Below are 25,991 nucleotides of genomic sequence, written 5' to 3'. Positions count from 1 at the left end.
TGCCTTGGGAATAGTCCCAAATATATGTTATACCCAGACTCAGTCATTCAACTTTTTCATCTTTTTTGTTCACTTTACCAATTTATCTTAGTAAACCAAATCCATTCTCTGCATTCCCAAGGGAAAATAGCCACCTCACAATCTCACCAATTAACTGGGTGGCCAACAATCTAGTGATGTATTTGACCCTTTCTCAATCATTGTTCCACATGTCCTCTTTTCATTCTAGTACTCTAAAAATCAGAACATTAGGAAAGGCCAAACCATAGCAACCTATTACAGTGCCCACCACTCAAGGGCCTCATATCTGGCCTACATTTTTACCTTAGATTAGGCATCCCTCATCCCTTTTAGGAAGCCAAACAAATCTAGAATCCAACTTGCACCCCTTAAGCTCCTTCTTCACAATTGATAGAACCAACTTTGGGATGCTGGTGTTACTGGAGGCTCCAGTCAGGTGTGAATTAAGGCCTCATATTCTGGACATTCATGTTAGATTAGCCCTTACTTGGTTGCTAGACTGACGTTTGTCTGCCTTTTGGTTCAAACTTTAACCTTAGCTCCAGCCAAATGGAGCAATGGCAGCTATTGAATTGCATCCTGTCACTGCAGCCTCCATTGCCATTCTAGATCTAAGCATAGCTTACGTGTCAGTTCCTGGACTTCATTTCATTTTGCTACCACACCAGAGAGCTGACTCAGCTGGCAGGCAGCCTTTTTAACAACCAGCAGACAAGATGACCTTCCAGGTTAGCAAATCCTTCAGAGAAAGAAATCTTCCTCTGTTTCTTCACAGCTTCCAAAATACTTGCAACAAAACATTGCCATTCATTTCTACAATCATTTCAGCCATTGCTTGTTTATATCCTATCTCTAAATCCCTTACTATTTCTTCAAAATATTATTGCCCTTCCATCTAACCTACAACACATCCTAAAATAATACACCCCTTAGAATTAAAAACCAGTAATATTTAATCATAACTATCAGGTAGCTGGATGTAAGCAAAAAAATTATTTCTGCTGATTCCTAATAATTCTTGGAATATATTTGATTTCATACATTATAAACAGCCATTCTACACAGTACCTGCTCTGTAACACAATATTGTTGAATCATTTGCAAATGTCATTCAAGGCATTAATAAAATATATTTGGTTAATCTGTGCTTTAAAAAAATAAACAGGTTTAAGGTAACTATGGAAAACCACTCAGTGCAATTGAGGGGAATTATTTAATACACCTAATTTCTGCAATAATTTAACAAAACAGGATCCACATTCAAAGACAGCGGGTATCTAGAATTGCTTACCTTTTGTCGTGCCCTGTCTTCTAATCAAGATGTATTATTTGTTTTTTAGAAGTATTAATAACTTGTATCAGCAATGCATACTAAAATATCAACTATTTTTATTAGAATTTTATTTTCTATGTTTTTGGAAATGCACTATATATCTCTGCCTCTTTTCCTTTATATAGAGGTCTTTCACCAAATCACCCACCTTGATGTGTGACTGCCTTTCAGCATGTAATATTTTGAAAGAGCTAAACTGCAGTTTGTACTCTTGATTTCATAAAGAATTTTGATTAATGTATCTTTAAAAATAGATGTCTTTGTTTTGTCAGTGAAGTGAAAGTCTCTGAACCAAATGACTGAAGATAGTCTGAAACAGCAGATTTTTCCATTTTGGCACAGGGCTGCACAACTGCCATTCAGAATAAAGACTGAAACCCGCTTCCTTCATGAGCATATAGAAAGATGTTGGGGTGGGACTTAAAGCAACAAAACTTGGTTCTTCCCTTAGTGCCCTCCTGCTCACTTTCATTCTCTGTGCATGATGAACAGAGAGAAGCAGAGAGACCTTACTGCTTATTTTATTTCTTTATTCAAGTTGTAGGCCATCCAATCCTGTATCTAGACAGCCTATAATAAAAACACTAATAAAATATAAATAAGAAATCCCAACTATCTGGGGGTGGGGAGAGAAACCATTCTAACCATAACTGAAAGAATAAATACAGAAGTTCCACCATGCTTCAAGTTCTGGGGGAAAGAATCATGTTTTCAAAGTTCTTTTAAACAGTCAGATAAATTCCAGAATGAATAGTATTCCAGGGGGCAGATGCTGCAATTGAAAAGATATTTGCTATTGGTCATACATTATGAAGTAGGGAGTCTATACTTCCTATGTTGTTCTGCATGAATTGCTTCAGCAAAATGTGGAATGACCAAAACATAGATGCCACTTGGTGATAGAATAGAACAGAATAACAGAGTTGGAAGGGACCTTGGAGGTCTTCTAGTCCAACTCCTGCTTAAGCAGGAAACCCTACACCACTTCAGACAAATGGCTAGTCAACATCTTCTTAAAAACTTCCAGTGTTGGATCATTCACAACTTCTGGAGGCAAGTTGTTCCACTGATTAATTGTTCTAACTGTAATAAAAACTAGAATACCTGCAAAGGCTTGATCTCAATATCTTTTATCTTCCTCTATAAGGTAAGTGCTCATTTTGGGAGGTAAGAGACATGGATTGGGAAAATGGAATCTCATTCAAGTCCCTGTGATCCAGATCAGGCTTGTAGGCATGAAGTTTTACATATCTACTTCAAAGAAATGTTCATGCCCAATTTACTTGTGATGGTTTTTTTTTAATATGTGATAATTCTGTACTTTCAAAGCACATGGCTACCAAATTATGTCTAAGTCAGGATTACAATTATAAACCTCAAAATGCCATTTAAATAGAAAATATTGGCTCCTGATAGATACCTACTTTTGAGATCATGTGCTCACATATAATATTTAGATATTCTGAGATAATTTGAATTTTTGTTCTCATTTTGAATGTTCAGTATTTCAAAATTCCTCTTGTGTTTTCTTATGGTATTTGTGATTTCCAAGAGGTGAAATCAACCATTAGGATCGAGATATGCATTCATACATTAGGAATGTCATATGCATCTATTTTAGTAAGCATATTGAAATAAAGAACCTCAATGTTAGTTCTCTAATTAAGTCTGATAATATCCTCAGTGATCTGTTGTATTGGTGGTAGTACAAATGCCAACTAGGGAACCAGGAATGTTATTGGCATAATTTTCTTTCAAAAAATGTTCTCCAAATTATAATTCCCATGATTATTTGGGGTATATGGATAGGTGGTGATTATGGACCTTCCTATGCAAATGCCACATGTTGAGACAGGTTGTTACAGAGACTGGTGTGTGGAAATAAACATTTCTTATAGTAATTATTTTCCCCACTCCTTTCTTTGTATTTTTAGAGCAATTGAGAAACTTAGTGGTCACCAGTTTGAGAACTATTCCTTCAAGATTTCCTACATCCCAGATGACGAGGTCAACTCCCCTCAGCCCCCCCAGAGATCCCGCCGTGGAGGCCACTCTTCCAGGGAGCAGGGCCCCTCCTCTGGGGGCTCCTCGCAGTCCAAACAGCATGATTTCCCACTACGGATCCTGGTCCCCACGCAATTTGTTGGTGCAATCATAGGAAAGGAGGGCTTGACCATAAAGAACCTTACTAAGCAAACCCAGTCCAAGTAAGTATCACAGATGGTTTAATTTCCTTCTCTAAGGGTTCTGTTTGTAGCCTTCATGTCCCCAGCTTGTGATCTTTGGACCAAATGCTGAACTGTGAGCTCATCATGTTACCTTGTGTAAAAGCCTTTTAACTCACTATTGATGTGTGTTGTACACATTCTTAGGAATGTGTTTTAATAGTTATTGTAGTCCTGTTAATGGTTCTCCTGTCAGCTTCACTCATCTTGTTTTTCAAAATTATGAACAGGTTCTACTCATCTGTTGTGAGACACTACTGTAACCCAGCATGTTTTCCCCATTCCACATATTTTTTTCTGCTTCTTTTCAACCACCTCTGGATGATTTCTACTATTCAAAGAAAAATATTTTAAGTCAACTGATGAGATTAGAAATATGTTTTTCATAAATAGTATAAATCATTGTGGAATGACTATTTGATCCTTCATCTCATTGTTAGCTCTCTAATTAAGTCTAATAATATCTTCAGTGATCTGTTGGAGGCAGTACAAATAGGCATGAGCTTGGAAGTTACTTTCTTACCTGTATTTAAATATAAATTGTGTACATTTATCTCCATAATCATTAGGAACATCTTGCATTACGATGCTTGGTATGCTACTGAAGGCAAATTGTATGTCAGCCTGCATGAAATAAGAATGCCGTTTATTTACTTAATATTTGTAGGCCACCCTTAAAAGAAAACCTTCCCAAGCTCACCTATTGAGTAGAGCAAGGAGGAATTGCAATCACTATATTGTGTAATACTTGGTATCTGAAACGGCAATGGTTATGTATATAGTACTGTTCAAATTATTAATTGAAATTTTATATCATTTTACTAGATAATTATTTTCCTAAAAATACTGTGAATGATACTGTAACTAAAGAATATATATGACTTTTTATTCATTTTCTGTTGTTTCTATTCTATTTCACAAAAAGAATTAGGGCCTAGACTGCAGGATGTGCCCATTCTCCCCTTTTGACATTTATTCCACTTTTGAAATAAACAACATTTTTGATATGATGTTTGCCAAGTGCCATTGTAACATGATGATAGTGTTTTTAGAACCAAACTATATGATGATACCTAGAAATGCTTGGACTTACAGATATTGGTCCATATATCTTCCTGCAAGTGCTGCATCTATTGTAATTGTAACTATAAATGCTTGCTGTTTATTCCCTCTGTACATAGTCTCAACATAGCTACTCTGTCAGCCATATTCCATCAAAGATGACCTGTTTAGAAGGCTGTGTGTTTTTGGAGATAGTTGCAAATTCAAAAAAGATTTATCTCTCCCCCTTTAGTATGTCTTGCTTATTCTCTGTCTATTTGTAATCTCCATTTTTTTCTTTTTCCTCTATCAATATTGTTCCCTTCTCTATGAAACTACTAATACTAGTACTAAATGAAGGCCAACTCAGGAAAAACCGAATGGCATTTTTAATTGTTCAGTCTGGCAGTCTCTTTCATGTCATATTGTTCTCATGCAGAGTCAGATAGTTGGGCCCGTTTCCTTAAGATCTTCATTGGCAGAAATGCATGGCAGTGCAAAGAACTGATGGAGAAGGTTTGTCCTCTGAGCTTGTGGGTTGTTTTCCGAACATTTCGTTACCAGACTAGGTAACATCTTCAGTGGAGTTTCCATCCTCTAAAGTCTGCTGAAGATGTTACCTACCCTGGTAACGAAACATTCAGAAATCAACCCACAAGTTTGGAGAACGAACCTTCACCCTCATCCTACACCCGAGCTACAGATATTCACCACTATTGCAAGTGAAAAGAACTGTCTAAATTACATGATGAGTTATTGGTCATAGACAATCAGCCGTGGGAGACAATCATTTTTACAGTTTTACATGCATTAGCCTCTTTCAAAAGCCTTACAAGATCTTCCTTTTTTTTCCTGAAAGGTCACCCACAATCCAAAATTAATATTAATGCTTTGCTTTTCAGTATATGTAAATTGTACTGAATTGTACAATTGTTAATATCAAAAAGCATGTGTTCTTAAAGTCAGTAAATGCCTGTGAAGGCCACCCACACATTTGACAAAGGACAAAAGACCTTTGGTGTGCTAGTCTTGAATTAAAATACAGACAAGGTGTCTATCATTTCCCGGATTTCTATTAAAGAGATACTTTTTTTATAAATGATGTCACTAGAAAGGGGGAAATCTTGTTTTAGCTCCTGTAGAGATGGTTAGATTTGAGTATCTCATTCAGACACAGGTAGCTGTGCATTCTTTATTTCCCCTTTATTTAAGCTTGGCTCAATTTAAACAAATTATTTTCTGAACTTGAGAAAAGAGCAAGCTTTTATGGGTAATGGATGCAAACCAACAAATGCTCTTCAAATATAATAATAAAGTATGATTTGTCATGAATCAGGAAATCAAGGAGTCAGAGTGGAGGAAGGAGCACACAAATTCACACCATTACCAAAGCAATTGTTTTGGAACAACATGTGACTCAAATCTATTTGATTCCAAAGTCTTAATACTTCCCTTGCATTAGCCTTGAAAGCAAATTAATAGTTTTCTGTATCCTTGTAATACTATTTTTTTTATTTGCCTGTTTTATCAACGTGTCTAGTTGGGCACCATCCTCTGATCCCTAGCAGATTTCTTTGTATGTATTCTATTGCTGCAGGGTAGACATCCATCGGAAAGAAAATGCTGGTGCTGCCGAGAAACCAATAACCATTCATGCCACCCCTGAAGGGTGTTCAGAAGCATGTCGCATGATACTTGATATTATGCAGAAGGAGGCTGAAGAAACAAAATCGTAAGTAGTTCTTGTGTTGTCACAGAAGTTGGGATCCTTTTAAAAAAATATATGCAAGAGGAAGATGATCTCTAGAACTCTAAATAACAAACAACATTTATATGAAACCAGTTATCAAAGCTACAGACAAAAAACTTTAAGGAGTATAGACTTTCTTTTCTGTTCTTGTGTTGTAGTGTTACTTGGCCTTTGCAAATATTTTACTTGGCTACAGTTGAAGTCAAAGCTCTGAAGAAAAACAGAAAAAAACGCACCCTAGACTTAACCAGAAAGGGGATACAATTTTTGTAAAGGATGCTCAAAAAGATTTTTGTTAAGTTCGTTTTTGACAGTTCATAAATTGATTTTTCTTTGCTATTTGGACAAGATGATCTGGCCTGATGTCCTTGATGCCCTATCTATCAAGGAAATTCATTTGGTATAAAGCACAGGTGTCAAACTCACCACATCACATTGCCGTCATGTGATGTATCACAATGTTTTTTCTCTTCCCAGAGCTGGGATGGGTGTGGTCTGCCCATGACGTATCTAGTCCCTGGGCCTCCAGTTTGACACCCCTGCTATAAAGCATGAGGTTTAAATCACCAGCATTTTAAATTAAATTATTTTGAAAGCATGAATAACAAAGCTAGAAACCATTGGTAGGTGGAGACATGATACTGCAAAGTCACTATCTGTCATAGTATAATACTGTTGGGAAGGATTGCATCTGTATGAGGTAATACACATGTGCTTGAATGCAGTTATAGATGTATGCAGACAGATTGGTTGAACAGTAAAGGCTTTCACCCATGGGTTAGGCAAAAAGGCTCATTTGTGTATATGTTATACATACACACAGGGTTCATGAAATGGAAAAGATCTTGGAGCAGATAACTTTTAGTTAGAAGTTGTGGTTAGTGTATCATTGTAAAGCAATTAAGTAAAACTGCCTTTACAATATGTTGCCTCTTTCTTCCCTACCCTTATTTTTTTGGCCATTTCTGATTTTGGCTTCATTATAGTTTTGAGGATACAGTGACTCAGTGGCTAAGACACTGAGCTTGTCGATCAGAAAGGTCGGCAGTTCGGCTGTTCGAATCCCTAGCGCCGTGTAACAGAGTGAGCTCCTGTTACTTGTCCTAGCTTCTGCCAACCTAGCAATTCGAAAGCATGTTACTTTGTTCAGTACAGAGAAATGCTAACGTTAAGTTGAATAGTAAACCCCATTAGCTTACTCTTATTTTTAAACTGCACCATTGATTGAACCTGTCTGTATTCACCTTATATTTCACTGACTCAAATTACTGGAATACACAGAAGAGTTCCACATCAGGAAATTTTTTGTGGGTTGGAGTAATACCAAGTATATCTGTAATTCCCTAGAAAAACACATCTCCATTAATTTTTAAAGTCTACCTCAGACAACCTCCTGCTTCCCAACAACATGACTTCCTTCTTGTAGTAAAATTGCTTATTGATACTATTCTGCTGTTAACTAATTGCAGAATATATAGGTTAGTTTTTAGAAAACTGATTTTTCATGCCCACAAGCAAAGTCTTGACAGTAGGCTCCCCTTCCTTGGTTACAGCATTGAGTGATGGTGATGATGGAGTATCCAGCACTGTTTTCCCCCCAAAAAAATCTGGTTGGAAAATTTTGAAGTGCATCTCCATATACTTCTGTGACCTTTTGTATGTTTTTCATACTCCTTAGGGCTGAAGAGATTCCTTTGAAAATCTTAGCACACAACAGCTTGGTTGGAAGATTGATTGGCAAAGAAGGAAGAAACTTGAAGAAAATTGAGCAAGATACGGGGACCAAAATCACTATTTCTCCGTGAGTACCAGTGAATGTTGCTGCCATCAGGCAAGACCAGCCTTCCCCAACCTAACACTCTGCAGGTACGTTGGACTTTTAACACCCATTCTCCCCATGCAGAACATCAAATGACTGTGTTAGCTGGGGATGATGGGAGCTGTAGTCCAGCACTTTTAGGAGACACCTGGTTGGGGAAAGCTGGACACAACTCTCCGCTGCATGGTGCACTCTAGATCCACAGCTTGCTCACCCTCCTTCTAAGCAGAACTCACACGTACTGTCTTAGCCTAGTTTAAAGAGAGACATCTACATTCCATTGAACCCAGAAACATTGTAGTTTTATAGTGCTAACGTTTAATTAAGTTGTAAATTTGCATGGCATATTCAATTCTGTTTGCCACCCAGAGTCCTTTTAGTATGTGGGTAGCTGTACAAAATTTAAATAATTCATAAACTACATCAGCTTTTAAATAAAATAAAATACATAATATGTCAGTAAAACACCACATGTGTATGTGGCTTGGAAGAATGAGTGAAACAGGAAAATATCCTTACATGAAGAAACATAACAGCACTATAATTCTATAATACTAATTTATTTATAAGGCTGAGGGCCTGCTTTCCAGCCGCCACTGTCTTCCTGCCTTTGTCTCTTCACTGTCTCTATCCATCCATCTATCCATCCATTCCACCAACCTGTCTACTTACCTCTCTGTAATGAAATAGTTAGTGCTAATTAAAATGATTGAAAATAATAAAACCAGAGTGATAATCTTTACAATGGGAAGTATTTTACAGCAGATGCATGCTAAATTATTCCCTTTCTCCAACACAAGTTATGCTACTGTTTCTAGTTTGGGAACAGTACAAAGTTCATCTAAAAAACCCAGTGATTTATTAATGCAATAAGTAGCCTAGGAACATGAGCTTGTCTTTTTGCACATAGCATTTCTCAAAATCTTCAGTTCACAAGCAACTCTACCATCCAGTGTGATTCAAAGTGTTGCAGTGAGAAATTAAAGGCCTCAAATCTCCTAGTATAAATTTAAGAACTTCATAAAATTATTGGTGGCTTGTTGATTCCAACGTCAACTCTTCCATTCACTATTGCCTTCTGCCTAAATAGGGTGCTTTTCTAATTTGTTGGATTTTACCCACCCAGCAATATAATTTAATTGCTTGGATTTTATTTAAAAAGATTCATTCTGGCAAACTTGCACTATTAACCACGTTTTAGAGCTAGCTATAAATCCTTTTTTTTTTTGTATTGAAAGGATATTCATTTGTTATTTTGTGATTGTTCAGTTTGCAGGATTTAACCATTTATAACCCTGAAAGAACCATCACTGTGAAGGGTACCATTGAGGCCTGTACCAATGCTGAAGTAGAGATAATGAACAAACTGCGGGAAGCCTATGAGAATGACGTGGTAGCAATCAATGTAAGTTCCCCTCCTGCTGTATATGTGTGGGAATTCTGGGAGTTGAAGTCCACACATCTTCAGGTAGTCCAAGGTTGAGAAACACTGGTCAAAACCAAATAATTACTAATCATATAAGAAGCCTAATAAAGACTGAGGTGAACCTGAGATGCTCCAGAACTTGCTAAATAAAATCTTCTTTCTTTCCCTGTCAGATTACATTGTTTATCCCATTTTTCTTTGTGTTTCTTTCTAGCAACAAGCCAATCTCATCCCTGGACTTAATCTCAATGCATTGGGCATCTTCTCAACAGGTTTATCCATGCTTCCCTCAGGAGCTGCAGCCCGTAGACCTGCTATTACTTCTCCCTACAACCCTTTTGCTGTAAGTAGACACACATGTCCATTTGTAGGCATAGCCAACAACATGGTTCCCAAGTTGCCAGTAGGTATACAGACCTCTGTCTTGAAGATTGCCAAGTTCCCTTCCCCATATTGGCTTTTATACATACGTATCAGGGGTGGGTTCCGGCTGCCACTACTGCTGGTTTGCTCAGGGATGCGCCCTGCACGCACGCTTGCTTGATGCTCGCTGTGCGGGCATGCGCAGTAGAACAAAAATTGTTCTGCGCAGAAGGCAAAAACAAAATGGCGGCATCTATGGCGGCAGCGAGATAACCAGTTTGGGGTGTGGCAGGCCTGCGTTACTGCCGCTTCCAGCGACCCAGGCCGCCAAGTTACTACCGGTTCAGCCGAACCAGTAGGAACCAATAGGAACCCACCTCTGATATGTACATATGTACGTATGTACATTTAAGAATCCAAAGTTTTATAAAGCAGGTTCAGTATCATCTTTGTTTCCAAGAAGAGTTCTAGGCTCCAAAAGAGCCTTGTAAGCAATCTTAGAAAATAAACATAATCAAAGAACTGAAGGCCTATCATGATTATTTTCTAAAATTGCCTACAAGGTTGCACTTCAGTGCTTTATTTGGAAGAATGCCTACCTGCCAAGTCCTTTTCTATAAGAGTCTCAAGTGCTTAGGCTCTTTGCTGATATGCTGGCCATCAGTTCTTTTTAGGAAATAAGGGTTATATAGTATTAGGCTTCCTTTCTTCTTTGGCTGTGTATAAGAACATGTTTTAATCTGTAAGGGAAATATCAGGTTTGTAATCTCCAATTGTAAATGAAGAGAAACAGCAAGTTCAGTTGCAGCAAAATGGAAGCAAGATTTTCACAGATGACAGTATGGTAGTAGACACACATTTCTCAGATTATTTTTCATATTGTGAAGGACACTTTCAAACAAGATAAAACAACATATTTATTTAGCACCTCTCTTTGAAAGCCAACTAACATTTGCCTTTTGTGGCTAAGTGTCTTTTTTAGTGGCATTTGTTTGTAGAAGAAGGGTTCTAAGATACGTTTTTGTTTTACGTGAACTTAATTTGAAAACAAAACATATAAAATCTTCCTTTATAGATCTGTGACTACATTTGGGAAAAGGTACATTCTTATTTTGTTACCAGTATATCATTCCATGCGAATGAGTATGATTTTCATTGTACATTTCTGGTTCTCATATGTTAAAGTCACTGTTCCTTTCTGAGTCTTACACTGGCCTTCAGAATATATGGAAGAAATGATCCAGTTGCTTGGTGGTAGGACTCTATATACATAGAATTCCAAGGCATCTCCTGTGAATAAGGGATGCTAGACAGATCTTGAAGAGCTACTGCTGTCCTGATCAAGTTGTGCCAGTGGTTTGATTCAGCATAAGACTGATTCATATGTTATTTAATTTTAAGATTGTACAATGGTTCACAACTATGGCAATAATAACCATAATTACATGGAGAACTCAAAACAGTGAAGCAATAAACTGGTACAAATGTACAAATTATAAAAATAAATGAATATGAGACAATAGAAGCCCTTTAATAGATCATAATAGCATATAAAATCAAAACTACATTATCTTTTGATTGGAAATAAAATAGAAAGGAGATCAGGTTCAGGTTTCTGGAGATGTTATTGAGGAAGCTCAGCTTGTTATAGAGGCCAATTTTGTAAGACACATAAAGGCTTTTGTGCAAGAACCTAGAGGAATAGTTTCTCAGGTATTTGGGGTTCAGTCCAGTATCTCTCCAAAAAACCTTTCGCATACATTTCCTGGTACTTACGCCCTTAGCTTCTGGCCTGCCCCCACTGATGTTAACTTTTTTTCCTGCCGTAGAGCCAAGCAGCATACCTTTCGGGCCTTAATGGAGCCTCGCTGACTGGCACATATCCCCATCTGCACTCCGTAAGTGCGTTACCCTCTTCTGTCTGGATGCCACCCTTTCATGCACCTTGTTTTGTATCATGCCCACCTTTTGCTTTGCAGGCTTTTAAGCTGCCGTCAAATGATTCTGCACTGTGGCAGTTTTCTAAACATTTATTCACCCAGTCCTGTTTAGAGAAAATAACTTAGCTGCCTGATAAAGCTACAAATCAGATCTTCTCTGTCCTTACATGTAGTATTCACTTTACACATTTTGCTTATAGTTCTGGAGGTACCTACACCAACTGCAACATTTTGTGTCTCAATGGGCGACTCGCCAGTCAAGATGAAGTACAGAAGTACAGAGGTCTCATAATAGTTGTTGACTATAGTTTTCTTGAGGACAATTGATAGCAAAGTGCTATTTATCATGTCTCAGAATTAGTTTTGCTACTTTGATAATGTTTTACGCATGAACATACAATACTTGTACTATTAGTACAACCCAAAGTTATCTAGTTGAATTGGTAGTGGTTCTCCAAGGTTGCGGAAAAGTTTTATGAGACCCATTTTATTAATAAGAAATTGCAGGGATTGAACCTGGGTTTTTCTGTATGTTATATTATGCACACTCCTGCTTGTTTATGTAGTGTCTTGGTGCCTTCTCAGACAGAAACTTCACCAAGTTTAAGTGATTTAAGTGCTGTACTACAGAGAAAAACAGCTCAAGAAGAGATAAACCTCTCTGCTCTGCAAAACAAAGGGAAGAAAAAATGGCAGAGGTCAATGTGTACTGACTGACTGTAATAATGAATATGTGACTGAGAAGACACCACTAAGGTTGTAAATAAAGGCATGGTTGCAAAGTCATTTTTTCATTACTATTGTCACTTTGAATGGTTGCTGCTTGAGGCAGTAGCTAAATGAGGTTTATCTGTACTAAAAATTACTGATCTTCCTTCTTGTTCATCTTGTTCTTCTATCTCCTGTCCTATAGAAGTTAATATAGTGTTCTTAATATGGTACAAGATGATGATGGTCAGTAATATACAATGTGAATTGGATACCATTTAATAAAATACTTCCCTGTTATATTTTATTAATAAGTAGGATCGTAAAAAAGAGTTTAATGCATATTTATACATGAAATTATTGTTCTAATTTGTGTATATCTATGTAGAAAATATTTATTTTCTAGGTGTAGAACCTTTTATAGTAGCCATCAAAGAGTCATTAGGGTATCTTGAGAGTCTGCTTCTTCCAATGTCTTATGTGCTGTGGGATTACCAATTGAATGAGATATAAAGGAATACAGGAACCATGTTATAATCTTTTATCTTCCCCACAATTTCGTAATTTTCTTCAGGATGAAGTAAGGCTGAAGCGCAACTAAACATTTGCTTTTTTCCAGTAGTAAATGACATTAACAAGCTGGCTTTTCTTCCTCTTTTTCTCTGTTCCTGCATGCAAATCATTTCAACTGTACAAGATAACCCAACTTGGGAGGCAAAAATCATTCTCAACTCCTTGTCTTCTCCCAAGGTACATGATGTCTTATTTTGTTATTCACAGTTGCCAGAGCAAGAAGTGGTGAATTTGTTCATCCCAACACAGGCAGTAGGTGCCATTATTGGAAAAAAGGGCCAACACATTAAGCAGCTAGCAAGATTTGCAGGTGCTTCAATCAAGGTAAAATGTGTGATTGTACCAGTGACGTGCAGGCAGGGGAGGCAGGGGAAGCAGAGCCTCACCATTGTCATCATGAAAAGAAAAAAAATGTAAAAGGAAAAAGGCTGAGGTAGTTGCTGCCAGAGTCACAGTGGATGACTCTGCTTAGTGCTTAACAGTTTAAAAAAGCCTCTTAAAAAGTGCCCTCTACAGAAGGAAGCGGGAGAACCACATGTCTCAGCTAGTCTGACTTTATGATCACTCGAGCAGAGTTAAGCAAGGGTTAAAAGCCAAAACACTCCTTATGTAGATGAGGCAGGTGGTTCTCTCGCGTCCTCCTGTAGAGGGCGTTTTTTTTAGAGGCTTTTTTAAACAGTTAAGCAGAGTCATCCATTGGGGACTCTGGCAGCAGCTAATCCAGCCTGACTTTAGCAGCTCTTGCCTTTTTCTTTTTACATTTTTACATTTTCATCATGGCAGAGCAGAGTTGAAATCCTCTGTGACACAGCTGGAAAAGATATGTGGGTCGGAGGGAGGGGGAGGAATTCAAAATTAATGTAATTTGTAAGTTAATTGTATTATTGTAAGTAATTGTTTGTGTGTGTGTGTGTGTGTGTGTGTGCACGTTACCTTCTGCTGGTGCGCGGGCTGGCACTTATTTTTTATGTCGGACATAGCGGCCGGCATGGCTTTTGGACATAGCAGCAGGCCAGAGCTTTTGGACATAGCGGCAGGGTGGCTTTTGCTTCTAGCGCCGGGGCGGCAGGGCAGCTTTGGTTCCATCCAGCATTGATTCTTTGAAGCTTTCCATAGGTCCTCTCTGCTTCCGTTGCTCTAAGGAAGTTTTTCCTCTATGGTGGACACGGCGCCGGGGCTTTTGGACATCCAAAAGCCCCGGTGCTGTGTCTGCCATTAGAGGCAGGACGTGTCCCACCTCTATGGCGGACATAGTGCCGGAGCAGCCAAATGTTTCAGAAAGCCCCGCCGCAGCTTCCCAAAAGCCCAGTCGAAGCCCCGCCGCGGCTTCCCAAAAGCCCCACCGAAGCCCCGCCACGGCTTCCCAAAAGCCCCGCCGCTGTGTCCAACAGCGGTGGGGCTTTGGTGTGGCTTTCTGAAAGCACCAGCGCGGCTTTCCGAAAGCCCTGCCGAAGCTGCGGCGTGCAGATTTCTGACAGCCCCCCCCCCCCCCAAAGCCCCAGCGGGACTTTCAGAAAGCCCTGCCGAAGCTGCGGCGTGGCTTTCCGAAAGCCCCACAGAAGCCCCAGCGCTGTCGGACACAGCGGCGGAGCTTCTGTGGGGCTTTCCGAAAGCTGCGCCAAAGCCCCGGCGCTGTGTCCGACATAGGGCGGCTTTTGCCCGCTTGCCTCACCAGCCATAAACCTCACCGCACGTCACTGGATTGTACCATCACCCTCTCTTTATCTATTGCTATGTTTTGTTTTGTTTTTCCATCACATAAACCGAAGTCTTATACTGAACTTTGATCAGAAAATGAGGGTGTTGGACTAGGATTGGGGTTCAAATCCACTGTCAGCCAAGAAGATTAATCATTTTCTCTCAGCCTAATTTACACTACAGGGTTATTTTTGTGAGGATAAAATGAAGGAAGATCCTGTGTAAGCTGTCTTCAGCTCTGAAGATAAGCAGGATATAAACTAAAAAAGTAAAGAAAAATAATTAACCAAGAGTAAGGAATTTATTGACCTTCAAATAATGAAGAACTAGCAACTCCAGCATGCATGATCAAGTAGTAAAGGGACACTGGGAGTTCCAAAAAGCCAGTTCATACAGATTCATAAAGAGCTGGGCAATCTTTGGGAAACAAGGACTACATGAGATTCTGGGGCTACATGTATGTACCTGCAAGAACATTTCTGTAAGAATTTAATATATATGTGCTCAGTTACATGAAAATATATTACATTGAAAACCTAACCAGTCCAGGATTCACTGTCATGATACTCTACTCTCAAAAACTTTCCTGCAAACATTTGTTTCTCGCTGTAACCAACAAGATAAGAAACATTTCTTTTAGCAATGCAACTTTCTTTAAGTGAAGCAGTAAGTCTACTGAGACCGTTAAAAAAACTATTTTTCCACTGTATGTATGTGTATCTATTTCTACAAACCCTATGTCTACTTAAGAGTTAACTGACGTTAATTACATGGCTGCCAACCTGATAGAACTGGTGAGGCTTAATCACTAGTTCAACCTTCTCCTAGGTCTACTGTCTAAGAAAACTAAGTCATTTTCTGCACCTCTCTGCCTCTTTGTGTCTTTGGGCATTCTTCTAACAGATTGGTTGCCATTTTCTTTCTTTCAAGACTGCTAAGAAAGCAGGGGAGACTTACTTCACATATAACTCACTTATTTTTCCTCCTTTGCATGCCTTCTAATGTCAGTAGACTACTTAGGATAGTGAGCTATTGTAGTGAAAGACATACCGTATTTTTCGGAGTATAAGATGCACCGGAATATAAGATGCACCAAGGTTTTGAAGATGCAAATTAAAAAATCAGGTAGGTAGATAGGGGAGAGGGAGAGGGAGAGGGAGAGAGAGAGAGAGAGAGAGAGAGAGAGAGAGAGAGAGAGAGAGAGAGAAGGGAGGTAGGTAGAGGGAGAAATACAGTAGGTAGGTAGGGAGAAAGAGTAGGTAGGTAGGTAGGTAGGTAGATGTTTCCAGGTGTATTTATCCATGTGCTGGAGAAGGAAATCGCTAACAACCTGCAGCATCTGTTTCTGCTGGCACAGCACTTGATCAATGTAATTCTCATCAACCACTCTTACTAAAAGAGCTTTCCGAAAAAAAAAGTTTTTGCACTCCGCAAACCTCCCCAAAACAGCCCGTTTTTCCCAAAAATGGGCCCATTTTTTTCAAATAAAAGGCATGAATAGCCTGGGGGGGTGTTGTAGAGTGCTCCTGAGAGGGTGGGGGGCAAAAACGAACAATAAACAGCCTGTTTTCCAGGAAAACAGACTCGTTTTTCACCAAAAAAATTGTATCCATGGCCCTATGGAGGCTTATAGAGTGCTGCTGGGGACTGGGGGGGGGAGGCCCATTTTTTACTTATTTCTGCCCTCCCCAATCCTCAGAAGCACTCTGGAAGCCTCCATAAGGGTATGCACGGCCATTTTTGTGAAGGGGGCAGGGCTTCGGGAGGCAAAAAAATGCTGTATTCCATGAATAAGAGACACCCAGATTTTCAGCCTCTTTTTTGAGGAAAAAAGGTGCGTCTTATACTCTGAAAAATATGGTAATTTTCTCACCCAATAATTAACAAAACAGCACCTTCCAAAATCCTTTTATTGGGCTCCCATATATAGTAAACGTATTATTCTGAGAAGGCTTTCCCCCCCAAAATTAATAGTGCTCCTAGGGAGAATAGCTGACTGAACAAATGTTAGCTAATATTGAATGTAATCCACAGGTTAGTTATCCTTTTATACCTTATTGACACCAAACCATAAAACCATTCTTTTCATTCATTTTATGAATTGCAGTTGGTTCCATTATTACACTAATGTAAATTACTGACCACTGCAAACAACAATGTACCAGTGAAAAAGAAGAAATATTTGTGGGGAAAGAGAATTCCTTTCTGGATAAATAACTGCAGATCTTAGCTATGGACATCTCTTTAGAAGGCAATTGTTTTCTCCCAGCCTTCAAATACTGTAGACCAGTGGTTCCCAAACTTGGCAACTTTAAGACTTGTGGACTTCAACTCCCAGAATTCTCCAGCCAGCAGTAGTCTTAAAGTTGCCAAGTTTGGGAACCACTGCTGTAGACTGATATAGAAAAGACGACTGGATGAGTATACAGAAAAGCAGTGTATTTGAGAAATGATTCATTATCATTATCATATCAAATGACTGACTCAAGTAACTTCTGGGACTGTCTGATGAGTCGGCCTGACTCGTCCTACATTACGTGAGCAAAGCAGGTTTGGGTAAAGTTTCACCAATCAGAGTAATGTGAATGAATCCCATGAATTAGACTTATGATACACCAAAATTACTGCTGAACCTATTTGAATACATTTTATGTAGAACAAATGCTAATTTAATACTTTAATACTTAATACTTAATTTTTTTTTCATATGGTTTTCACTCTGAAGCTCATTCCTGTGGTAAAAATTGAGAAATGAGACATTTTCCTCAAGAAAAAAATTGGATACTTTGCTGAGCTTCATCAGGATGTTCTGATAGCAATAGCAATAGCAATAGCAGTAGACTTATATACCGCTTCATAGGCCTTTCAGGCCTCTCTAAGCGGTTTACAGAGAGTCAGCATATTGCCCCCAACAATCTGGGTCCTCATTTTACCCACCTCGGAAGGATGGAAGGCTGAGTCAACCCTGAGCCGGTGAGATTTGAACCGCTGACCTGCTGATCTAGCAGTAGCCTGCAGTGCTGCATTTAACCACTGTGCCACCTTGGCTCAGTGGTTTTGCTGATGTGTTTTGCTTTTTACAAAATGGTCTCTGTCGTATTTCTTTGTTCTCTCACACTCATCTTCAACTAGTATTCAGATGTAATTATTACATATTATAATAATTATTCTATACTATATTATTACAAGATTATGATTCCCACAATCTCCCATGGGGTAATGGCTAAGAACTTCATTGCTGTGCAAAATATAGTAACTGTTGGGAAAAGATATCTTAGGTTAATTGCAGCAATGTTTTACCACCAGTGAAAGAAGAGTTTCTTTTCTCCCTCATTTTGAGCAAGAGGCTCCATCTTTGAAGGAAAGATTCCAGAAATTGTTATTGGTCACTCTAAGAAACAGAATAGAATCTCTATTGTTAAAAATGAAGAACAGTTTTTCAGTTGCACCCCTTTGTAGTTGAAATTGCTACTCAAAATCAAACACAATAAAAATTGCTTTAAAAACTAGATACAATAAAGAAGTCAGAGATGAATACAAGAACCAATCTAGATTTTCAGTAAGAGTCATATGTTTTCAGTGTAATGGAATCCACAGCTGTGTCCTTTGAACTACAGAGCTGCTCATTAGTTTTTGTATTACATCGAGAAGCATTGATCAAAAACTGAGGGAAAAATAAATTTGTTACATACCTTGTTGTGTTCCTTGTAACTTGCAGATTGCACCAGCTGAGAGTCCAGATGCCAGTGAGAGGATGGTTATAATTACAGGGGCCCCAGAAGCACAATTCAAGGTCAGTATGAATAAGCTTTTATCATGAAAAGCAAAACATTTGCCTGCTTCTTTATTCCAGCTACTGAAATGATGTGGGTAGCAGCTGTTCAAGGGGACAGATACGCTGGCAGATCAAGCAACCTAACGTTTTTACTGCTGCTTACCCCATTGTTACATGGATATGGACTCAAGCAATCCTCACAGCCATAGCTTGGAACATCATCACAATAGTATCCAGTCACTTTTTTCAGTGCCATTGTAACTTTGAACTGTCACTAAAGGAATTGTTGTAAATCGAGGATTACCTGTAGTTTTATATATATAGTATTTCATATGTACCCACTTAAAAGTAAATCTCCACGTGTTTAGTGAGACTATTCCAGGTACATGTGCATCGGGTAATAACCTCAATCTCATAATGCTAGAAAGAGTTCTTTTTTGCTGCTGTTAGGACAGATTTGTGGCCAACGCCTTTTTGAAACTTTATAAGGGCATGTAATTTCACTACCATTTAAGTCCCAAATTAGGACAAATCATGCTTTAAATACTAGACTTACAAACTATCTGATGGGATTATAAGTTTTCTAACTGATAAAGAGAGAATAGCTGGTCTGTGTCCTTTAAAAAAATATGACTGGCTTTTCTAAATAAAATTGGTTTTTAGGAACAACCGCCATCCTTGTTCCTTTGCTAAATTTGGTATTGCACACAGGCTGGGCGAATGCTCAACACAGCACCCAATACTGATGTCATATTGGATAGGTTAAGTAATTTCAAGCTCTTTATCAACCACCACTCAAAAATTCTTTTCTTGTGAAACACCAAAATAGATTCTTTGTATCATGAATTTATATATTATAAATTAAATTTCATCTTTTTTCTCAAAGCTTTTTCTCGCTGGTTGATGAATAATAAAGAGACTCCATTGACCTAATTTCTACCTTAGGCCCAAGGACGGATATTTGGAAAACTGAAAGAAGAAAACTTTTTCAATCCAAAAGAGGAAGTGAAGCTTGAAGCTCACATCAAGGTGCCTTCTTCTGCAGCAGGTCGAGTGATAGGAAAAGGTGGCAAAACGGTAAGTGGGATAAATCTTACATTGAAGGATGGAAGTGAATGATTAGTGAATAAAATACCGTACGTAGTATAACTCTGAAATAAGAAAGTAGTTTAAAGCAAAAATTGATGTTTGTTTGATATCAAAAGCAAATGAGAGCATCTTCGCTTTATGTTAGTTTGATGATAAACCACATTAGAACTTTTTTCCTGTATACTTGCTGTTACAGGTGAATGAACTACAGAATTTAACTAGTGCAGAAGTAATTGTACCACGTGACCAAACTCCTGATGAAAACGAGGAAGTTGTTGTCAAAATAATTGGTCACTTCTTTGCCAGTCAGGTATAGTAGTACTGTAAAACAATTTGTTCAGTAAGTAGCTAAAATCAATCTTGAAACTGTTATTTGAATGATATGGAAATGCATGTTCCTTCCCGGTTTAGGTGTAGGCAATCAGAATGGTGGAAGCAGTCATGCCCATCTTCATCAATATCTTCTACCCCACTCCTGAAAATGCTACAGAGAGACACTTTTGTTAATGGCAATTGGCTATTTTCTTTGAGGACAAAGAACCAAAAGAGTAAAAAAACCAAATCTCGTTTGCAGCAACACCATTTGCTATATCTCTCCGTGCATTCCTGTGAGCCAACTTTGCTTACAGCATGGGTCACACAATTCTTCATACCTTGCTTTTTGTTCTGTATTTGTTTCCCCGAAGTATATACATATTCTCATTTTTTAAAATAAATCCCATAATACTATGCAAATACTTATGGATGCTTTAGGTTGGTGTTTAGGGAAAACAAATTCTCCAGGAAATAATTGTGATTTTCTGCTAAAGTAATGTTTAAATTCTAAACTAAAGAGCAGGGAAAATCAGGCAACATTCCTAAATGTCACAATATCAGTGTTTTGCTAACACAAGGCATAGTGGGTTTCTCCATACTGAAGAGGATTAATATACACATCCTAATCAATAGAGACAGCTTTCCAATTTTCTCCTTTTTGAAACCAACAAGTACTCTGTCTTTCTCCCTATTATAGACTGCTCAGCGCAAGATCAGGGAAATTGTCCAGCAAGTGAAACAGCAGGAACAGAAACATCCACAAGGCACCCCGGCCTCGCAGCGCAGCAAATGAGTCTGCAGGGTGCTGGCCAGCAACAACTGATGAATGTAGCCCTTCCAACACATGATAGAATCACCGGACCAGGGAGCAAACCAAAGACTATCTGACGGCATCCAAGTCTGCCCAAGAGGCTGGGGCTCTACAGAGGACATCCAGTACCCAGGGAGTGGGAAGGGATGGGCTTCAGCCAGCAGGAACTGCCTCTCTCACCCCATAGTCTCATGGAGTCTCTCTAACAGTACAACGCTATCCCTTTAGTTGGACTAACATAGGCAGAAATTTTGCAAAAATTGTCTGTACATGTATGTACATACTAGGAAAGCATTTTTTTTTTTACACAGTGCATGAGCTGCTGCACCAGATAGCATTAATATATTTTAGAATTAATCTAGCTAACTAACTCCAGTCTTTAATTTTTTAACAATTAAATTTTTTTTTTTAGAAAAAGCCAGCTTTTCTAGACTAAAATTAAAAGGCTAGTCCGTTATGGATTACTTTAACAGAAAGTAGGATGGGGATGTAGGATAGCCAGAACAAAATTGAACGAGACTCAAAGGTGAACAATACTTTGAAGGACTTCAGGATGATTAATGGTAGCAGCACATCATCATAGATTGCCTGTTAAGTGCCAACAGAAGGGATACCGTCTTGTTAGCAGAGGAATCTCTATGCATTTCTTTCTCCAGCTCATGTGATCTTCTCTTTGCTTCACAGATCTCAAACTGGTTTTTGCATACAGTCTCTCATTTTGTACCAGGGTGCAATCCTCCAAGTACATGCACATGTGTACGTGTGTATATATATATATATGTATACACACATACACAGTGTATGTGTGTATGTGTTGTATATATACATAGACACACACAAAATGCCAAGCTTTATATCAGTTTCCTGAAAGGGTGGGGGAGGGGAAAACTTTGACCCTGCTTACAGGAAAACAGAGCACACTTGGTACTTTTGCATGCAGAATGCTGCCACCTATACTTTGGGAAATGGATTTTTAAAATGGGATTAACAAGAGGGTGTTGGCCCAGGGCATGAAAATTGCAACTTTTTTCAAAAAAAAAAAAAGAAACAAACTACCTCAGGTGTTTTCATACCTCAGCACCTTGCTCTTGTGTGTCCCTTTTTGAGATTTTGTATGCCTTGTAAAACTGAGAGTTGGAGCATTTTTTTATTTTTTTAATAAAACTGAGTTGGAAATAAATTTAGACAAAAGACAGCTGCCAGGTGGAAGAAAACATCATTCTGTATGATGATTATTCTGTATTATTCTTCTGCTAGATGTGAGTCAATAACCTTCAAACATAGTAATAATAAAAAAAATAGACGTGCAAGAGACACTGGAGCAGAACTCCTGAGTTTGACAGGTTAAACACACTATTAAGAGTTTTTCTGTGCTAACAGATGGATGTTATGCTGGTTCTGTGAACATGCCATTGTACCATTAGATTGAAACACCAGTTTTCTCTACTTTAAAAGAGTGTTCTGTGGAAAAGCAAACAAAAAAACCAAAATACATCCAGCTAACAAGACCTGACCTCTGTAGTTTTATTTAACTACAAAGTTGGAAAACAGATGGGGTGCAAACCTTCTTCTCTCTAATCTCTATCTTCCTTTGCTTTTAATTAGAGGGCCTTTTGTGGTCTTGTGAGGTCAGTGGGTGGAACAGAAACAAAGATGTGTTTTGTACAAGTACCTGGTGCAGATTCATTTAAATTGCAGTGGCAACATCAAATTGGATGTTTCAGCCATGAAGCCAGCATATCAGTGCAACAATCCAGTTTAAAGCATCCCTCCCAATTTATGATGTCCAGCCATTGTTTGAAGGCATACACTGAAAGGGAGGGGCTTTTTAACTAAGATACCACTACTACGGACTTCAAAAACACGTTTCATCTGCATTTTCAGGAGACATTTAACAAAGCCTTTTACAAGCAAAATGAAAGACATAGGACTAAACCAAGATGATCTGAAAACTTAAAACATTTTGTGTGAGTGTGTATCTGGCTTATTTACTGTGATAGGAAAAAATATTTTCTAAGATAAAAGTTTTCAGAGAGCTAATGCCTTACACCAGAGGTTCTCAATAATTGATCAGGACACTTGGAGATCGTAGCCAATTTAGGTCATAGTTGCTTTTAAAATCTGATCAGGCTTGCGAAAACAAAGTCGGAGCATTATCAAAAATTACCTCAGCCTTTGTGAAGCTACAAGTGGGCAGCTGCAGTACAAAGTTGGAGAACTCCTTGATATATAGAATAAAATATAATCATTGAAAGCAAGAAATGAAGTTTTTCTGCCCAACTGTCACAGTGAAATTACAGTGAAATCATCTATTTTATTCATGGATGATTACATTTGTTCATTATTTTAGTGGGTTATGGGTTAGGAAGTGTTTGAGAGTTTGGAAAGTTTGAGAACCTGTTTTAATGAATTAACTGGACATTTTGAAAGATACTTGTTTTCCTTTGTAGAACTTAATTTGGTTCTATAGGGAGCCTCTTACAAACAAAGCAGAGCCAAAGGTTAACATTTCTCCATTGATTCATCCCCAAATCACGTTATTCTGGGTTCAAGAAAGACCTTCACACATTAACAGAGGGCATATTCTCTCAATAGAGTCTCCAACTCATTGCCTGTCTGCCTCCTGCTACTGAGGCAACCTGAAGGCTACCTATGCATTCTGTCCTGTAAGGGCCACCTGAGAGGAGACGACAACTTGCTGGGCTCCAATTGTATTGCTGCAGGACTGTCCGTCCTATCTGACCACAGGGCTCCTTAACCCTTTATGCTTTCATTGAAAAGACTCTTAGAAACCTCAGGTCTTAGAAATAATGGTCTCATGAAGGCCTTCAATACTCCAAATTCTATTCTGGCCCTTTCCTCCATTTAATTCTCCTGTATTTAATTCAGTTTTCTTGCTTGAAACTGCCCAGTTTAGAGCAGAAAGGAGATTCAAGCTAGTACTCAAAGCCAGAAACACCCATTTACACAACAATTTGCAGAATTCTGACTTCTGATATGCAAAGACTTTAGGCTGCATGGGTCTTAACTTCTGCTTCCTCACTCCCAACAAAACTAGCCACCTCACCTAAGCTACATCTTTGCTGGGTAGTCAGTGACTCCTCAGAAGACAAGCAGCCAAAGGATGATCATGGATTTGGACGAGCAACAATAGAGCAATTCCTGCCTCAAGGTGACACACCTTCCCTCTGCCACAAATGCTCACAGGTTACAAATGGAAATACTTTTACTGTAGAGAATGCAAGGAGGAGGGAAGAAGAGGCCTTTATCCTGTCCAGAAGGGACACTGAATCAACAAGAAACAGGCAGCGGAGAATGAAAAATGACTCTTCCCTGCTCTTCTGCAGCTGTAGGGGCTAACTGCTCTCTACATTAGGGCAGGTATTTTGACCTTGATCCCGAGACATGGTAAAAGGGTTACAGTGGTGACAATGACGACAGTATACTTTCTTCCCATTGAATAGTCTGAATGAGCCCTTTCACAGTAAATGGCAGTATTTACTGTTAAATTTCTCCTTGTTTGGGAGAACAGCTTTTAAACCAGGAGTCTCCAACCTTGGCAACTTTAAGATTTGTGGGCCTCAACTCCCAGAATTGTGGGAGTTGAGATCCACAAGTCTTAAAGTTTCCAAAGTTGAAGACCCCTGGTTTAAACTATGCTTACTAGAAATGCAATCAAATTATTCTCAAACACCTAGACTGAATATGTAAAACTGATAGTTAAGCTATATTGGAAGAGCTGGCACAATTCAGCACTAATCAGCCACTGCTAATCACTCCAGTAGAATATTTCTAGAGAGGATAGTTTTTTTTAAATGAAATGTTGAATATATCTTTACCAAGGTCCCACAAACCATCACAGTTCCATTCCTGATGTATTCTACAGTAAAAGACTTAATTCTGCCCAGGACACACATTTACTTTATAATAAAATTACTTCCTGTGAACATATCTTCATTGTCATCTCTGTTTAACAGAAGTCAGGACTTCATTATTAACCTCATTTGCTGATTGTCTACTATAGTGTATAATAAGGAAGTGAGGTGAAATACCATGCATACCAACATACAACAGTTCATTTAGTGACCATTTGAAGTTACAATGGTACTGAAAAAAGTGACATGACAGTTTTTCACTTATGATCATTGCAGTATCCCCATGGTCATGTGATTTACATTTGGATGCTTGACAATGGATTCATATTTATGATGGCTGCAGTGTCCTGGGGTCATGAGACGCATCTTTTGTGAACTTCTGATAAGCCAAGCCAATGGGGAAACCAGATTCACTTAACAATCGTGTTACTAGTTTAACAACTGCAGTGATTCACTTAACAAATATGGCAAGAAAAGTCATAAAATGGGTCAAAGCAAATTTTTCACTTAGCAACACAAATTCTGGGCTCAATTGTGGTCGTAGATTGAGGACTACCTGTACTTTCCAAAGCAATGGAAAGCAGCAATAAGTATGGTTTGTTACTTTACAAAAAGGTTGTTGTGATTAGGCTTTGAAAGCAATATATAACGGGCCTGCAATTATTTGTTATAGCATAATTCCATGATAAGCTGTTAAAAGAAAGCTTCCTTTATGTGACATGAGAACGTGGTTTTTTCTGTGCCTCGGCTCTAAAGTGAGTAGCCTAACATTGTGCACAATCTTAACATTTAGCCTAAAAACCTTGAAGGAATGAAGGAATTAAGATTGTCATTGTGAAAAAGAAAAACATTAATCTTGCTATTCCTCACCCATATTACATAGCAGCATATAATAATAGTTGAAAAACTTATTTCAGTTCTAAACAGAAAAGGCAATGAAAGTTGTATCATTTTTACTAGATGTTTATTTCCATTTTAGTTAACCTAACTTAAAATTCCAACACATATCCAATACAAGAATGCAAATAAATAGTCTCATACAACATTTTAATTTTTAAATAAAGAACAATTCCCACCTAGGGTTTTTACAATGGATTTGTTACAAATCAAACAGAATTTTCCATTTTTCAGCATCACTAAGATCCAGTTATATGAAAATATAAACTCAGGAACATACTATGAGTAAGCACACTCCTTTCACTGCCTGTAAAATACAGTTGTAGATTCCA

The 25,991-nt window shown here is 38.4% G+C and overlaps 1 protein-coding gene across 1 annotated transcript in view; it reads left to right on the top strand.

Annotated features, from left to right (window-relative positions):
- The window catches only part of IGF2BP2 (insulin like growth factor 2 mRNA binding protein 2), a 68,275-nt gene extending 45,880 nt beyond the window's left edge, over window positions 1–22,395 (top strand). Inside the window, exons 7-16 of the mRNA XM_032225652.1 lie at window positions 3,289–3,561; window positions 6,218–6,352; window positions 8,049–8,171; window positions 9,459–9,594; window positions 9,830–9,958; window positions 13,407–13,523; window positions 18,616–18,690; window positions 19,618–19,749; window positions 19,958–20,071; window positions 20,774–22,395. Of these exons, the coding sequence (XP_032081543.1) occupies window positions 3,289–3,561; window positions 6,218–6,352; window positions 8,049–8,171; window positions 9,459–9,594; window positions 9,830–9,958; window positions 13,407–13,523; window positions 18,616–18,690; window positions 19,618–19,749; window positions 19,958–20,071; window positions 20,774–20,869 (1,330 nt within the window). The 3' untranslated portion in view covers window positions 20,870–22,395. The remainder of the gene's footprint in view (window positions 1–3,288; window positions 3,562–6,217; window positions 6,353–8,048; window positions 8,172–9,458; window positions 9,595–9,829; window positions 9,959–13,406; window positions 13,524–18,615; window positions 18,691–19,617; window positions 19,750–19,957; window positions 20,072–20,773) is intronic.
- Window positions 22,396–25,991: the final 3,596 nt, after the last annotated feature.

The sequence above is a fragment of the Thamnophis elegans genome, chromosome 10, assembly GCF_009769535.1.
Source record: "Thamnophis elegans isolate rThaEle1 chromosome 10, rThaEle1.pri, whole genome shotgun sequence".
Lineage (NCBI taxonomy): Eukaryota > Metazoa > Chordata > Lepidosauria > Squamata > Colubridae > Thamnophis > Thamnophis elegans.
The sequence above is the reverse complement of the archived record's forward strand: the minus strand, read 5'-3'. Positions and strand labels throughout refer to the sequence as shown.